General features: G+C 41.5%; 1 protein-coding gene across 7 annotated transcripts in view; it reads left to right on the top strand.

Annotated features, from left to right (window-relative positions):
* Positions 1-12,209, top strand: part of SCAF11 (SR-related CTD associated factor 11) — a 76,115-nt gene that overhangs the window by 45,212 nt on the left and 18,694 nt on the right. For all 7 annotated transcript variants that reach the window (XM_025208553.1, XM_025208556.1, XM_006015934.3 and 4 more), the window contains 3 exons: positions 1,003-1,109; positions 2,245-2,334; positions 5,056-5,168. In XM_025208553.1, the coding sequence (XP_025064338.1) occupies positions 1,003-1,109; positions 2,245-2,334; positions 5,056-5,168 (310 nt within the window). The remainder of the gene's footprint in view (positions 1-1,002; positions 1,110-2,244; positions 2,335-5,055; positions 5,169-12,209) is intronic.

Here is a 12,209-nt window from a genome sequence, read left to right as displayed (position 1 = left end):
CCAACACCCCTCCCCTCTGCTCGGCCCCCCCCCCCCCCAACTGAATCACTGGAAATATCTTGCATCTCAGTACACAGATCAGGGCCCTCAACTCATGGTTTCTCTTAAAATCTTGTCCAACTCACCCCCACTATCCTATTCTCTCCTGCTTGTAAACAGCTGCTTCTTCCTGCAAGAGTCTCTTAAGCTTTCACCTTCATAATCCAGTCCTTTTTCAGCTTCTGAATTGTTGTATGCTTCTGTCCAGTGATGTTGTGTGCTTTGCTGAGGTTCATCACACAAACTGAGAAACCTATTGCTGCTGCTTCTTGCACCCACTGCTTCTAAGTCCTTTTAAAGCAGAGCCCAGTTGCATGTATTGCCTCATAAGTCTGTCCCTGTATATCCACAAGTCTATATACCCAAAAGTCTTCTGTGCTGCTCAACTGTCTCCTTAGGGTCTCTCTACTAAATAGTGACTCAGAGGCAGGCTGGGAACCAAGCCTGTACTTTTTCCAGTGCTGAAATTTGATATTTCCATTAATACTTCTTTACCAGAACAGGTTATTATGAGTTATCAATGATGAAATATTCAGTTTTCTTAACCTAAACCTTTTTAAAACCAGTCATCATTTAACCATTATGGGGATGTCCTAGTGTATGAGGTACATAGACATTTTGGCACACTTGTTAAAGGAATTACAAAAAAGGATTGAAAAACATTCAAGAGAGTATTATTTTAAATATTTTTATATGCCAAAGCTAGAGAATATTTTGAAAAATTAAAATTGCCTTGTGAAGAAGGTACATAAAAAAGAAGACTAAATTCAATCACTTGAGAATAAAAAACAGATTTTAATTGGCTTTAACTGCAAGTCAATATTGAATTAATTTATATAGCCAATTAGGTGCCTCAGTATTGTTATCTAAATGACATTTTACTAGTGTATTTCTGTAAATCAACATGTTTTCATTGCTAAAGATTTAGTATTGGATCTGTTTAATTTTAATTTTATTTTGTAGCCCAGAAGACAGACCTGCTCAAGTGAGCATTTCAGAAATCATTTCTACAGTAAAATTCCGTCCAGTATTCGCACTGGAGAATCTTTTTCTGGTTATAGAAGTGACTGGTTAGTATATGCTAATGCTTTGCCTGCAATTAGTTGCATTTTAGCATTGTAGATATCATACTTACTTAAATTATACCTCCATGTATGTATCATTACCTGAAAACACTTTGAAAAACTTTCAACTTTTTCTTTGCTCACTGCCAAGCAAAGGCCTGTGGTTATCCTTGAAAATGTTAACCATTAATATCGCAAACTGTTTTCTTTTCACCAGTCATCTCTGTTCAGAATACTACCTGATTGTCTGCCCAAGTCTGGGCTTTTATGGGATTTAACCACATATTTGAAATACAAGCATGTGTTTAAGTGCTTAACTGGATGAATTCAGGCCTTAAATACTTAGGAAAGGGCCAGAAAAAGAGAAGTGCAGGAATTTAGGTTGCTATGTAGGAGGGAGAATCTTCTTTGATTGTTTTACTCAACTCAGTGAGAAATAATTGTCTTTGCCTGAACCACCCTTGCCAAGTTGAATTAGTATATTTAAATAAATCATTAATAAAAACACACATGACTCAAGATTTGGGAAGAGTGGGGTTAGGGGAAGGAAACATTTGGGACCATGAAATACAGAAGTCTAAAGTGATAGAAAAATAATTAATGCCTTAAAGAATATTAATTCAATAATATAGAACCTAAAATGGTATTTATATCTTGTATTATAGGGAATAAATTTACTTGTCCTATGTATATCAGTGTGAATTTTTCCAGGTTTATTCAGTTTCTTCAGTTTTTAGCTTCCTCATGGACCTTTTCTCAAAGTTGCACATTTGAAAGCCTCCCTAAAGGGAGTGAACAACTGCTGATACATGACTCATTCTAGGAAGTTCATGAATACAGTTCTACCATGACCTCTGAACTGTAATATGGAAAATCATAGCTTCAGTTGTATCTATTTAATCTGGACAAAAGGTCAAAAATACCATCTTTATGACACTTCAGTAACTCCTCATCTGTCATAAATTTATTGTGTAGTTGTGGGATATTCTTACTTAGTGGAACATTTAGAGAAATCAGATGATGCCATCTGAAAGTGTTACAACGTAATTTGGTGAAAATGCCTTTTAATATGTTGATTGCTAAAGGTGCAAAACATCATTACATAAACTTATTTAAATATGTTTTGAAATTTATCTTTCAGTACAGAACTTACAGAAATTAATGCAATGATAAGGCAGAAGAGACAAGAAATGGAATTGTTATGGTCTTCTGCGCGAGCTAGAGTTGAAAGGTAAATGAAGTTTATCCAAACTGGTTGTGCTTTAAAGTGGTTAAATGGGAATTGCCGGGTTTAAAATCAGATTTGGGATCAAATTGCTTTTTAGGTTTAATATTATTAACTATAAACATAAAACTAAAATTTATGTCCTCATAATTTTCTGGTTTAACAGCATGTTGAACTCTGGTTTTATGGAGATTAAGACCTTTTTTATATTTATTATTGTAAAGACTCGTAATTGCTGCTCTTATGTATCAGCATGTTAACCTTGCCATATACTGAATTCTGAATCTGTTGTACATATTCAGACTAACAACCCTGGAAAGTGCTTTGCATTATTTAAGTGATTGCAATTTTTCACCATATTTAAATGTTTTTATGCAATACATAGTTAACTTGTGGAATTCATTGCCACAGGAGGTGGTAGAGGCAGATGGCATAGCCAGGTTAAAAAGGGACTAGACAAATTTACGGACAATAAATCTATTAATAGCTGTTGAACACAAAGATTGGGGATGTTTCCTTTGGCATGTGTAAACCAATAATGCTGGATGCCAGGAAGGCTAATATAGGGGATACATCACTCTAGATCAGCAGTTCTCAGCCTTTTTGGACTTTTGGGCCAGTCCCTTGTAGATGCATGTTACCGGTTAACCATTTTAACCAGTAACATTATGGGAGTTTAAACGGGTACTTAATCATTATTTGCATCCCTAGAGAAAATGTAAATCTTGTAACACATAAAATACAAATAAAGAAAGGAGCTATCATGGGCTCAACTGATTTAATATCTACCTTATTTCTAGTATAATTTAGCAACCATCAAAATATTCATTCATATTTGAACTGGTACATTTCACTGTCTTAGATCTAGTTTTTATTACTTGAGTGTTGGACACCACACATGATTACTCGGTAGTAAGAATGGAGCGCACGTACAAGGCACAACGTACTGTGGAGTATCTCTTTCCAGGATAAGGTTACTCGGGGTGGTGGGGGGAAACCAGTAGTAACTTCACTTGGTGGTGACTTCCTGGGAGAAAATGTCTACTCCCTTCCCCAGGTCAGTTTCATCCCTAGGTGGCTATTTGCCACCTAGGGATCTCTATACAAAAGATCTATAAACAGCCTCATATCATCTAACAGTGGGGCTGTGTAATAATACTGCCTACTGTGGGTAGCAGCTTGAGAAGACGTGGCCATGTGTTTCACACTATGCAATAAATTTATTACAGAGTGAAATCTGGAATCGGTTACTCTATAGAATTTATGTTTTGGTTACGCACACCAACCCTGGAAAAAAAAAATTTCCAGCTTTTTCAACCTCTAATATGTTTCTTAATTTTTAATAAACTTATTTAAACTAAGCAAACTGACATAAAACATTCTCTGAACCTGCAGTAAAGGCTTCTGCTGTCTAAAGTTGATTTAATGTTGTTGGAGTTGTGGTTATAGGTGTTCAGCCAGTGATTTCACCAGGTCAGTGGGTTGACTTAGTGGGTAGAAAATATATTCCCTTTTTTAATATTTTTTAAGTTCATATTAATTTTAAATTAGAATAAAAATGTTTGTCATTGTTTTATGTTTAATTAAAAAAATAAACTTACAGGAGAGAGTTAAATAAAATCAACTTTTAAATGTTTTAAGTCATTTTGACAAATTTTTTATTATTGTGTGGTTCCATATGTTATTAATTAGATTAAGCCACATTTCATTGAGGTTGTATCAGTGAAAATCACCTTGTGCTGCATTTACAATCACCTCAAGCAGATTTCAGAACACTGATAATATCACAATTACCTCCTTTTACAAGAGAGATCAAAATGTGCTTGGACCAGTTTTAAAGATGAGGAAACTGAGAAATGGAGAAGGAAATAATTGCTGAAAGTCACCTGGCAAGCTAATAAAAGAGCTTGGTTTAAAATTCAGGTTTTTGTCATGGCTCTTCTTTTCTGTCCACTTTGCCTTACTGCATTTAACAGTGAATATTCCTTATGTGTCAGTTTTATGATGCAATGGAGCAAGATCCTCAGGCAATACTTTGCTGTCTGACCAATGACAGCAAAGTACACAGTAATGCGGACAATGGACAATGCGTAAGGGGGTGCAAGCGGGTGTATGTGCACCCCCCTGAGATTGGTCATGTGCCCCCTGGAAGCGTCAGCTGTGCGAAACTGGAAGTGCCAGTGGAAGTTTCATCGCTGGTGGTTCTGTGCTTGGTGATCTGCTGCTGGGGGAACCCCCCCGTCTGCGATTGACTGGGGGATCACCCCTTCCTTCCCATTGGCTATCTGGTGCCCCCCTCAGACTCGGGAGGCACCAGTCACCCATAACCAATGACTATCTAGTCAAATGTGCCTCAGAATAAGTCCCTGCTTCAGCCTAAGATAAAAATATGGGATAACTTCAGAGCACCACAGCAGGACTCTAGATTGTCTTTCCCAAACCCTACTGCAGGTTTGTTACGTTTTTTATCAGAAATATATAGTGAGATAAATCTTAATCTGTCTGGTGGTAAAGAAGAATCCTTGGAAAAAATGTTTTCTGAAGAAGAGCTTATTTATCAGCTTTTACTGTCTTGTCTGTTTATCAGGCAGTCCTGGCTAGGCCAGATATTCCATTTGCTATATGGTGAAACCTAATACTATTTCCTTAGCGTATTAAATGACACTATAGTGCCTTATTTCCAAAACTACTCATAAATCATTGTTTAAATGTTCTTTAATTTTCCAGCATTCCCTTCATGTCTTGTGAAGCTGAAGCTGAAATAGAAACTTTTCTCCTTGCTTCAACATCAATTCCAGGAACCGTTTTCCCAACAAATAGCCGACCTTTGGAAAACTTTGGTAAACTTTTTTTTTGTAAGTTTTATTTATAGTTCATGTAGACTTATTGTTCATGTATGATTTTTAAAAAAATGTGTAGTAAGGTAAGGGTGTGCGAAACAGGCCATTTTCGATTGGGATTCGACCTGAATCGGCAGACAGTGATTCAATTCATTGATTCAGATCACTGTCCTGATTCGATTCGGCCAAATCCAAATCTGACGATTCAGTGCTGATTTGGAGATTCAGCGATTTGGCCATAGACACAAGTTTAAATGTTTTTTCTACATACTCTGAGGTATCAGGTGCGGCTTGTGAACGCTGAGATGGTGGGGTGAATGGAGCATCCCACAGGAGTGCAGGGTGGTCCCCTGCATGCTTAGCAGCAGACCCACTTCCAGATCCACTGTCGAGTGTGCAGGGGACCCTTCCATCCCCCCCAGCTCGGCAGTCGGCTATGGGGGGACTCTGGGTGCCCCCCCAGACCCAGGAGGCGCACCAGTCACTGAGCCGGGAGGAGAAGGCGGTGTCCAATGCATGCTCTGCAGCAGACCCGAAAGCAGACCAGAAGAGCTTTTGGTCCACTGGGTCTGCCGCCAAGCATGCTGGTGACTCTTTCCCCTCCCTTGCCGCACTCCCATGGGACACTCCATCTGCCCCGCCATCTCACTATTCACAAGCTGCCTGGTGCCTTGAGGTATATAGCAAAAACATTTAAAGGTGTGTTTATGTCCAAATCATCAAATCTCTCCGAATTGATTTGGAGGGTTCCAATTCCACTTGGAGAGATTAAACGGTCTCCTGATTCGATTCAAATTTGGAGATTCGGCCACTGAATCGGGCCAAATCTCCGTCGAGTCATAACAGCGACCAAAGCTTTGCACAGCCTTAGTGTGTAGCTATTAAATTGTAACAAAATGTAGTCTAATTGGTAAACGTCAAATTCATCTTATTTATAATCTATTTCTGTGGTTAAAATGTACAGAGTAAACTCTCCCACTTGCTAAATGGTCTGTTACAACAACACACTCCTTTTTGTTTGGTGCAGAGAAAAATGCTTTCTATTTTAAAAGGTTTCTTGTGTAGTTCATTAAATATTTTCTCTATCAACATTGTAGGAAACTTTTTTAGTCATAACTTTAGCAGTTTTGTTGACGGATAGTTAATTTCTTAAAAACATGGAATGGGCAGTATAGTGTATGGAACATTCCTTTCTTGTCTAGCTGTTTTTAGAACAGTACTTCATTGGTGGGTTATGAGAGAGTGTTTGGGCACAACCCTTTGGTGGGTCATGAGAAGGTGTTCATGTGTTATACCCCACAAACTTTGGGGAAGAGACTTGCAGAATCATTTGGTCTTGAGGGAAGGAGGGGGCAGGGAAGGAGCGCACACTCTCTCTTCTGCCTCTTGCTGCTAGAACTGCAATCCAGTGCCTGCTTCAGTCTCTTCTACCTCCAAACACAAAGAGAAGAGAGCTCTTCCTCCCCTCCCATAACCTCCAGTATTCTGAAGCAGGAAAAGCAGAGCTCTCAGAGGAAGCAGTAATTCAGATTTAAATGCCAGGTAAGCATGAGAAGAATCTAAAGGCTTCTTGCTTGAGCAGGGACACAGTTGGCAAGGAAAAGGAGTGAGAAGTGGGGGAGAGTGAAGCAGCTGTTATAGCAAAAAAAAAAATTCTTCCTAAATGTTTCTGTTAATGTTTTTTCCCTCTTCTCAGTCCTTTTCTGGTTTTATGTCAACTTGTGCATCCAGTAGCGATAGGTAAACATTTCTTCTGTTAAAACAGTTAGAAATTGAACAATTAATCTGGACGTTCCAGTTATGTTTTCAGAGTTGACACTTATTAGTTCATATCCTCTTGGTTCTCATGCTATTTGAGATTCAGAAGCACGCTTCAGTAGTTTGTATTTCAAAGGACTAAAATTTGAGGGGCTATCCACATGTGGGAATTGTATTTAAATAGCAGAATAGCAGTTGCTTTATAGCTATAGTCTGCATTGGAAAATTGACAAGAATTTTTATATTTTTCAAATGAAAGATTTTAAGTCCTCTGGGTACTGGAAACAAACAGAGAAACTTGACAGCAGCTTAACACTTTGTGTTACTCTCTAATTGTAGCTATAAAGTTTGAAGTTTTATTTCACTATAGTTTTAAATACTGATTACTTTTTTAATACACTTTTTTCCACCCTTGAAAGAACCCAACTTTCTGGTTGCAGACATTTGACTTTATAGCTGGGTTTAGGAGCCAGTGAGAAGGGCTCTTTACAGGAAGCTTGATAGCTTCTATGTTGTAATAGAGAGGAGGGGTAAGGAGGAGCATGAGAGAAACGGCTGTTTTTTAATGATGCATTGATCAGGGTTCAAGGAAATTTGCTGCTATGAACAGTGAGAGTGCTAGACTTCCTCCCCTTAGATGATCGTTTCATGTCCTGTCATGTTCAAATTTCAGTCCAAAATGGGCACATGCTATTGGTTGATCAATAGCCTTAGCGAGGTCCTCATTAGTGCATGGTTCCACTATATGTGGGCAGACCAGTTGATGTTTTATAGTCTCCCATATTTGTAAGTGATGTTTGCATTTAGAGTATTGCCACAGATAATGTGTTTTTAGTCTTACTGACCCCTGAGTGTAGGCAGTTCAAGTTTCTCTATTCAAGGTCTGTGCCTACATGAAGATGTTTGGCAGTTTTGATATTCATCTTAACTCCTTCCTGGGTCATCTCATCATAATTGCTACAATTTTATTGGTGTTGCATAGGCATAATGAGATGATGAGGCTTCTGTGTTAATCTGCACCAAAAAACAATAAATTTTATAGAATTTATAGGAAAGATTAAAACAAATCCCAAATTATTACTTGTTCTGGCAACTTGTCTACAAGTGCTGATGACATTACTAAGTGAGAGAGAGGGTAAAAAATGAAGGCTCCACAAAGGCAGAGGAGAGAAATTGACAAAAATAATATTGCAGGACAATCTACAGAAATGCAGAAATGTAATGAGAGGGCCAGAGAGTGGAGGGTGAGGTGAAATGAGAGAGAGTAGAAACACTGGTGTATTAGGAGAACTTGGAGGAACAGATGTGAATGTTTCAAACTCTTTGTATATAATCTATCCTAAAATTCACCTCGGTTTAATTCCCTGGAGATAAAGGACAGTCTGAGATGGGAAGCAGTAACATAACATTTTACATGCACTTACCCGACTTCTGGTTTCTATCAGTCATTTGAAAAGCTTACCACGAAAGAATAGTTGGTAGTCCACTTTCAGTGTTATGCAAATAAGTCTGTGAGAGAATATCTGTAGAAGATTCATAGATTGTAAGGCCGGAAGGGACCTTGGAAGATCATCAGGTCCAACCCTTGGTACCCATCAGGAAAGATAACTGAGGGTTAGGTGACCCCAGCAAGATGACTGTCTAGTCCAGGGCTCAGCAACCCCTGGCACACATGCCAAGCATGGCACTCAAGACCATTTTGCCAGCACACCACCACCAGCCCAGGCTCAAAGCAGCTGGGAGCCATGGAGCCCAGGCTGCTCCCAGCAGGCAGCTGGGAGGCTGTAAGCCCTGCTGCAAGCAGACTGGCCTCCGTGGGCTGGCTACAGCCAGGAGGCTGCAGACAGCTGTTCTGTGCTCCGGCATGTAGGCACTCCGACTCCTTCCAAGGAAGACATTGTGATTTTTTTCGGCACTCTGGCCAAAGAACCGTTGCCTACCCCTGGTCTAGTCTCCTCTTGAAGATTTCCAAGGTAGGTGATTGCACCACCTCTGGAGGGAGCTTATTCCACAGTTTGGACACCCTGACTGTGAAGATTTTCCTGTTGTTGAGCCTGAATCGGTCTTCCAGGAGTTCGTGGCCATTACTCCTAGTTTTGCCCTCAGGTGCCCTGGTGAACAGTTGCTCACTGAGCCCTTGACTTACTCCCCTAATGTAGCAGTAAGCTGCTACCAGGTCCCCTCTCAATCGTCTTTTCTTCAGGCTGAAGAGTCCCAGATCCCTCAGCTGTGTAAGAGAATGATCATACTGGTAGCTCTTCTTTGGACTCTCTCAAGCTTGTCCATGTTCTTGTTAAAGTGTGGTGCCCAGAACTGGATGCAGTACTCCGGCTGCGGTCTCACCAGTGCTGAGCAGAACAGAAGAATCACCTTCTTGGTTTTGCTGGAGATGCATCAATTGATGCATGCCAGAGTATTATTTGCCTTACTGGCTGCAGCATTGTACTGCCAGCTCATGTTCATGCTGTGCTCTTTTATTACCCCCAGGTCCTTTTCATTTGTGGTGCAAGTCAGTTTGGTGCCACCAAGCCTGTAGGTGTGTTAGGGGTTGCTTGTCCCAAGGTGGAGCACTTTACATTTCTCGATTTTGAACTTCATTAAATTCTGATATGCCCAACTTGCTAGCCTGTCTAGGTCTGTCTGTATCTGTAGCCTATCTTCAAGCATGACCATGCTTCCCAATAACTTGGTGTCGTCTGCAAACTTGGCCAGTGAGCTCTTCACTCCCACATCCAAAGCGTTAATAAAGATGTTGAAAAGTACTGGACCAAGCACCGACCCCTATGGGACACTGCTGCCCACTTCTCGCCAGGATGACACAGATCCGTTCACTATGACTCTGGGTCCTATCCTGCAGCCAGGTTCTCAGCCACCTGACTGTCTTGGAGTTAAGCCTACAATCCTCCACTTTTCTCATGAGAACATTGTGGGATACTAGAGCAAAGTTCTTTTGGAAGTCAAGGTATACAATGTCATCCTGGTCTCTTGTGTCCAGGTGGCGAGTTACCTGGTCATAGAAATAGATGAGGTTGGTAAGGCAAGACCTGCCTGTGATGAAGCCATGCTGGCTGTCATTCAGAATCTTACCTTCCGCAAGCTTATTGCAGATAGACTCCTTGATGAACTTTTCTAGGATTTTCCTAGGATGGAAGTTAGGCTGATTGGCTATAGTTACCCAGGTCCTCCCTCCTGCCCTTCTTGTAGATGGGCACAACATTGGCCCTCTTCCAGTCTTCAGGGACTTCTCCAGAGTGTCACAAGTTGTGGAAGAGTTTTGGAGGGGTTCTGCAATGACTTCAACCAGCTTCTTCAGCATTCTCAGATGAAGATCATCTGGTCCTGCTGACTTGTATGACCAACTAAAAAAAATTAGACATATACACCAATTCTATGGCATTATCATGAAAGCGATTACTCCTACCGTGCTCATCCTGTACTCTACCTGGCATTGTTTTCCCCTTGGTCTGGCGAAAGACCAAGGCAAAGTAGTCATTCAGGAGTTCAGCTTTCTCCTGGGTGCCAGTAACCAGCTCTCCTGAGTTGTTGATCAAAGGCCCCACATGCCCATTTGTTTTCCTCTAGTTCTCTATGTACCTAAAGAAAGACTTCTTGTTGTCCTTGATTCCCATTGCTAATCTAAGTTCAGCCACTGCTTTAGCCTTTCTTATCTGTTCCCTGCAAATGCATGCTGTCATGGAATAGTCCTCCTTGGGGCCTGCCCAGAGCTTCCATTGTTTATAAGCCTCTTTCTTAAGAAGACCGTGATTTCCCTGTTTAGCCAAGAGGGCTCCCCAGCCCTTCTGTTACCTTTTCTTTGCGTGGGAATGGACTTCCTTTGTGCTTTAAGGATAGTGTCCTTAAGGAACAACCACTCTTTGTGCACACCTTTCACCTTTGGTCCTTGGCCCTGCAGCACTTCCCTTACTAGTGACCTAAGTTTGTTGAAATTTACATTTTTGAAATCCAAGACTTGAATCCTGCTATCAGATTTGTCTGCCTTACGTTGGACAGCGAGCATGATGGTTTTATGATCGCTGTCACCCAGACTTCCCTCTGTATTTAAGTCGGTCACCAGGTAGTCTCCTTTGGCCAGGACCAAGTCTAGCAGAGCATCACCTCTGGTTGGCTCATGCACCTCCTGAGTCAGAAAGAGCTCCTTGATATGGGTCAGGAAGGATTGCAACTGATCTAACTTGGCCAAGTGTTCTTCCCAGGAGATGTCTGGATAATTAAAATCGCCCTTGACAACCACGTCATGTGCACGTGCGGCCTCAGTCCAATTCTTGGATGAACTCCAGATCAAGTTCCTCCCCCTAGTTTGATGGTCTGTAGTATACACCTACAGTTAGGTCTCTGTTGCTGAACCCTCCCCCAACAACTTAACCCACAAAGTTTCAAGATGTGATCTGTGAGAAGCCAGCTTTATTCTTAAATGAATTATTCTTATGGAGGAGGATTTTGAACTTCAGTTACCATGTTGAAGAGTTTAGGTAGTGTTTGTATAGTTTCATAGTAGCTAGGGTCAGGAGGGACCTGAACAGATCATCTAGCCTGACCCCCTGCCACAGGCAGGAATGAATGCTGGGTTCACAAGACCCCAGACAGGTGATCATCCAACCTCCTCTTGAATTTGCCCAAGGTAGGGGCGAGGACCACTTCCCTGGGAAGTTGGTTCCAGATTTTGGCCACCCTAACTGTAAAATATTGCCTTCTGATCTCTAACCTAAACCTGTTCTCCATCAGCTTATTACCATTGTTCCTTGTCACCCCAGGCGGTGCTGGGGAGAAAAGGGCTCTACCTATTTGCTGTTGATCTCCCCTGATGAGTTTGTAGGCAGCCACCCGGTCCCCCCTCAACTTCCTCTTGCTGAGGCTGAACAAGTTCCGGTCCTTCAGTCTCTCCTCATAGGGCCTGTCCTGCTGCCCTCTCACCAAGCAGGTGGCCCTCCTCTGAACCCTCTCCAGGCTGGCCACATCCCTTTTGAAGTGCGGCGCCCAGTACTGGACGCAGGACTCCAACTGCGGCCTGACCAAAGCCGCATAGAGGAGGGGTATCACCTCTCTGGACTGGTTTGGGATGCACTTTTGGATGCATGACAAGGTATGGCTGGCCTTGCTGGCTGCGGTCTGGTATTGGCAGCTCACGTTCATCTTGAAGTCAATAATTACTCCAAGATCCCTTTCCACCTCTGTGCTTTCAAGAAGGGAAGTCCCCAGCCTGTATGTATGCTGTGGATTCCTTCTCCCAAGGTGCAGCACCCTGCATTTATCTACGTTGAACCC

This window comes from Alligator sinensis, unplaced genomic scaffold (assembly GCF_000455745.1).
Source record: "Alligator sinensis unplaced genomic scaffold, ASM45574v1 scaffold147_1, whole genome shotgun sequence".
NCBI lineage: Eukaryota > Metazoa > Chordata > Crocodylia > Alligatoridae > Alligator > Alligator sinensis.
The sequence above is the reverse complement of the archived record's forward strand: the minus strand, read 5'-3'. Positions and strand labels throughout refer to the sequence as shown.